Below are 5,549 nucleotides of genomic sequence, written 5' to 3' on the forward strand. Positions count from 1 at the left end.
CAGACACGGATCGTGCCCAACGGGAGGTCCCAGAATGGGATGGGTTGGAAGGAATCTTAAAGACCCCCCCTTTGCCACGGGCAGGGACAGCCTCCGCTAGCCCAGGCTGCGCCAAGCCCCATCCAACCTGGCCTGGAACACTCCCAGGGATGGGGCAGACACAGACGCTCTTGGGAACCTGTGGTGCCTCACAGGGAGGAATTCCTTCTCAATATCCCTTCTAACCCTGCCCTCTGGCAGCAGGAGGCCATTCCCCCTTGTCCTGTTCCTCCAGGCCCTTGTCCCAAGTCCCTCTGCAGCTCTCTTGGAGCCCCATTAGGCACTGGAAGTGGCTCTCAGGTGACTCTGGAGCCTTCTCTTCTCCAGGCTGCACACTCCCAGCTCTCCCAGCCTGTCTCAGAGCAGAGGAGTTCCAGCCCTCTGAGCATCTCCATGGCCTCCTCTGGACTTGATGCAAGCAGTGATATGCTTGGTGAAATGAGGGCAATGCCTGGTGTGATCAGCGACATGCCCAGAGCAGTTAGGGAAATGCACACTGCAACCGTTAAAATGCATCTAATGATGAAAGAGATGTGCTCTGAGCCACCAAGAAATAAACTCATCGTGCAATTACGGATATGCCCAGTGCCATAAACACTGTGCCAGAGCAATTCTGGAACTGCCTGGCACAATTAGCAACATGCACAATGTAATCAGTGATGTGGATGGTGTGATTAGAGACAGGTACGGTGTGGTTAGTAGCATGTATGGAGTGATAAGTGACATATACAGTGCAATTAGTGACATGCACAGTGCACTTAGTGACAGTAAGTGCACTGTGCTGTAATTAATGACATGTATGGTATCACTAGCGACATGTATGGCATCACAAGCAACATGTATGGTGCAACTAGTGACACATGGTGCGATACATGGAAAGGGCTCTGTCATTAAGGAAATGCACAGAGCAATTAGCAAAATGCCTGGGGTGATTAATGACACACCCTGTGCCACTAGCGACAAATCCCGTGTGCACAGAGCACTCTGCGACGAGCTGTGTGCGAGGCACCCTGTGGAGCACAGGGGCTCCTGGCAAACCCCCATGCCTTTCCAGACCAAAAGCCAGATCCCTGTGTTTCTCAGTTTTTGCTAAGAACCTTTACTGGCCAAGCCCTGGAGCAAGCTAGCACTGAGGCCTGGCGAGACTGGGTTGTCCAATTTGGTTAGAATTGCCTCCAAAAAGCGACTGGCCTTGGCTCTGCTGGCCATACCTTCATGGGAGCAGTTGTTGTTGAAGGCAGGGGAGAAAGCACACAGCTCCCGCAGCAGGATGGGCTCTGTACCCCCGCCACCACCTTCGCCTTCAGCATCAGCCTCGGTTTCCTCCTCCTCTTCCTCTTCCTCCTCCTCCTCACCCTCAGGGTCAGCCTCGGGGTCAGGTGAACTCTGCATCAGCTCCTCCAGCTCCTCGATGACCTGCAGGGCATCAGTGTCCTCCACCTGCAACCTACCTCCACCTTGCATCTGCACCCTGCATCCTTGTCCTGCACCTGCACACCACAACCCTATCCTGCAGCCTCACCTGCACTCTGCATCCTTGTCCTGCACCCACACCTGCTCCTGCACCTTGAATCCCTGTCCTGTACCTCCATTTGCAACCCACTTCCTCATTCCTGCACCTGTATCCTCCATCTGTATCAGCATCCCACATCCTGCACTTGCACTCTCCATCCTTATCAGCATCCTGCATCCTCTATACTCCCCTTCATTCTGCTCCCTACATCCTGCATCTGCACCTGTATTTACACCTGTCTGTACCCCAGATCCTCCATTTGCATCCTGCATCTGCATCTACATTCTCATCTGCATCCAAATCCCACCCACATTCCACAGGCTCTCTGGACCTACATCCACATTTACATTTGCATCCTGCACTGACTGCATCCTGCTCCCTGCACCTGCCTTCTCCTCCTGCATCCTGGATCCTGTACTTGCACCTGCACCCTCTAGCCAGCAGCCACACTCTGCAGCTGCCTCCACATCCCCCTCCCCACACCTGCACTTGCATCCTACATCCCACATCTGCATCCTGCATCCCACAACAGCATTCTGCAGCTGCATCCCATTTCTCCCCCACTGCTTCCATGCCTCCCATTTGATCCAGCAGCACCTGCACCCCATGTTCCCATCTGAACCCAAACCCCACCTTGGCAACCAGAACCTGCACTTCTGTCCACAGCCACATCCACACTCCATATCCTGCATGATGGGATTTGGCCTTTCTTGCACTTTTCAACACATGGCCATGGGGCTGGGGGCAAAGCCTGGCTTTTGGGGGACACATGGGTCCCAGGTGCCCATGAGGTACCTGCTCAGCTGTCAGCAATGGCTCCTCGTTGATGCCTGAGTCCTGCTCACTCCTCTCAGTGAGCTCCTCCTCCTCCTCCTCCTTCCCGCCGAGCTGCAGGAGACACAGGCTGGGAGGTCTCGATGGCACTGCAGGCATGGCCTGGCACAGGCATGGCCCCAGCATGGACACAGGCACAGCCCCGGCCCTGGCACGGGGAGAGCCACCAGGGAACCCCAGCTCAGGGGGACATGCTGCAGGAGGTTGGCACGGGGAGGCATCGGATGGGGATACCAGATGGAGAGATGACACTGGATGGGGAGATGCTGGATGGGGGAGATGTTGGATAGGGATGTTGGATGGGGGGGAGATGTTGGACAGAGACACCAGATGGAGTTGGGTGGCTATGTTGGATGAGGCTTTGGACAGGGACACTGGATAGGGATACTGGACACAGAGATGATGAACAGGGAAGCACTGGATGGGGAGGCGTTGCAACGAGATGGATAGAGATGCTGGATAGGGAGACACCGGATGGTGAGTTGTTAGGTGGAGACACTGGACTGGGAAGAAGACAGGGAGAAGCACAGGTCTGTTGGATGGAGAGATGTTTTAGTAAGTGTATTGCATGGGGAGGTGTTGGAGCGGCTGGATGGTGATGCTGGGGATGTTGGATGGAGAGACGATGGATGATGGAGCTGAATAGAGAGGGAGAGGTCCCATGGAGACACTGGGTGGGGACAAGAGACAGGGAGATGGCAGAGGGGAATGCTGAATAGGGAAAGGATGGATGGAGATGCAAGATGGAGATGTTGGATGAGGAGTTATATTCCTTTTTACTACCTTTCACAGTCTATTTTGCCTTTTGCAGAGAAAATAAGCCAAGACAGTTACCTTCTCTTTCCCCTTTAACAACAGGCTGCGTTACATCCAAAAGGGTTAAATTGCATAGATTTTGGGGCATTTTTACAACTCCAAACACAGCTACTGACAGCACAAACACACTACAACGATGAAAACACTACTTTGTATGCCCCAAAATACTCCACTCCACCCCTGACTTGGAGGCAAACTGGCAAAGCAAACACTTAATCTTGCCCATTTCAGTGTGATTTCACCCTAAAATGTGGACACTCCCTGCATTGGTGCTGTGGCACCCCAAAAATACAACTTTTGGGATAGACTGCAGTGCCTCAATGGCTACTGAGCCATGGAGCTGATTGACAGCTGTCGGGGGGGGTCATGTGGGGTCAGGGGGATCTGGGGAAGCTGAGGGGAGGCCACAGTCATACCTGGGAGTCAGTGCTGTCAGAGGCTTCAGTCCCAGGGAGCAGCCATGGCTGGGGGGAGCTCCGGGGGGCAAAGCCATCGGTGAGGGCATCCCAGACCCTGCAGGGAGGTGGGTGGTGAGTGATGATCCCAAAATGTTGCCCCTCAGAAAGCCAAAAATGGCATGCCAAAATGCCTCAGAACATCCCAAAACGCAGCCCCAGAAACAACCTGAAATACCTCCAAAAAATCCCAAAACACCACTGAGATGTGTGAAACACACAAAAACACCCCAAATGATGTCCCAGTAGACTCAAATGCTGCCCTAGGAGACCTCAAAGATTCTCGCGGTACCGTCATGAGGTATTGCCCCAAAATACACCGAGGAATCCCAAAATGCTGCTCCAGGACTTCAGATGCCCCCAAATGTCATTCTGAAATGCTGCCATCAAAACACCCCCTAAAAGGCCACTGCAATGTCCCAAAATGTTCCAGATGCCCCGAAAGACCACCCTGAAATGCCCCAAAATGCCACCCAAAAATATCACCATAATGCCCTGAAGTGTCCCAAAACACTGCCCCAAAGCCCTAAGAACCTCTGAAAGGCCTCAAAATACCTCAAAATGCTGCCCTGGAACACCCCAAAATGTCCCCAAATGTATTTCTGAAATACCCCAAAACACCCCTGAAGGTCCCAGAGCTTCAAAATGCCACCCTGAAATGCTCCAGCCACCCAAAAAAACCGTCTGAAATGCCCCAAAGATTCCAAAATGTCACTTTTAAACACCCTAAAAAAGCACTTTCAAATACCCTAAAATGCTTTCCTGAAATACTGACCAAAACACTCCAAAATACCCCAAAACACTCCTCCAGAACATCCTGAAACATCTCAAAATGCAGACCCCAAACCTCACCCCGAAAAGCTTGTCAATGCCTCAAAATACTGCCCTGACATGCCAAAATGTCACTGTCAAATACCACAAAATGCTGCTTTGAAACATTGCCCAGAAACCCCTTAAAATGCCTCAAAAATCTGCTCTGCTACCCCAAGAAACACTCCAAAACCCCACCACGATGCTCCAGAACATCCCTCAATTGCTCAATACCCCAAAAGCCTCAAAACTGTCCAAAATACTGCCCGGGAACCTGCTGAAAAGCCTCACAATGCAGTCACAACACCCCAAAAATGCCACCCTGAAACATCCCACATTGTCCCCTAGAGACACCCCTGAAACACCCCAAAGCCACCCCAAATCTGCCCTGAAACACCCAAAAGATGTCCCTGGAATATCCAAAAATGCTGCTCAGAAATATTCCCCAGAACAGCCCAAAATATCCCAAAACCTGCTGTGATGCCTTGATATGTTCCAAAACACCTCAAACTTCCTCAAACAAATGTCCTCAAACACCTCAAGTCCTGAAACACCTGCAACTCCCCTCAGACTTCACCTGATATCCTAAAATGCATCAGAATGCATTCTGATCAGGGACCAAAATGTCCCAATTTCACCTGAAAGAAGGTGACCAGGGGAGGGGGCAGAGAGGGGGAAAATGCAGGGGAAAAGAGAGAGAAAAGTGGGGAAAATGTTTTAAAAGTTTGAAAAAGTGAAAAAGAGGAAAAAATTGGTGAAAGAGTGGAAAAAGAAGGGGGAAAGGGGAAAATGTGAATAAAAAGTGAAAAAAAAAGTAAAAAAGATGGAAAAGGGGAGAAAGAGGAGAAAGCAGAAAGAGGTGGGAAAGAGAAAAAGGAGGAGGGAAAGGGGGAATACAGAGCAGAAAAGAGAAAAATGGGTAAGGAAGAAGATAGAGAAAAAGGGAAAGAAGGAAAGTGGGGAAAAGTGGGGGAAAGGAAATGTGGGTAAAAGGGAAAAAAATGAGAAAGGGAAAAGAAGGATAAAGGGGGAATGGAGAAAGAGGAGAAAAAGGGGGAGAAATGGAAAGAGGGGAAAATGCA

The 5,549-nt window shown here is 51.1% G+C and overlaps 1 protein-coding gene across 1 annotated transcript in view; it reads right to left on the reverse strand.

The window, feature by feature from the left end:
- Positions 1-1,250: 1,250 nt before the first annotated feature.
- The window catches only part of LOC103803361 (fasciculation and elongation protein zeta-1-like), a gene marked incomplete at its 3' end in the record, with an annotated part of 6,566 nt that continues 2,267 nt past the window's right edge, over positions 1,251-5,549 (reverse strand). Inside the window, exons 2-4 of the mRNA XM_009075905.1 lie at positions 3,619-3,715; positions 2,348-2,440; positions 1,251-1,455 (exon numbers count right to left, since the gene is read on the reverse strand). Of these exons, the coding sequence (XP_009074153.1) occupies positions 1,251-1,455; positions 2,348-2,440; positions 3,619-3,715 (395 nt within the window). The remainder of the gene's footprint in view (positions 1,456-2,347; positions 2,441-3,618; positions 3,716-5,549) is intronic.

Source organism: Acanthisitta chloris, unplaced genomic scaffold (genome assembly GCF_000695815.1).
Source record: "Acanthisitta chloris isolate BGI_N310 unplaced genomic scaffold, ASM69581v1 scaffold28455, whole genome shotgun sequence".
NCBI classification, from domain to species: domain Eukaryota; kingdom Metazoa; phylum Chordata; class Aves; order Passeriformes; family Acanthisittidae; genus Acanthisitta; species Acanthisitta chloris.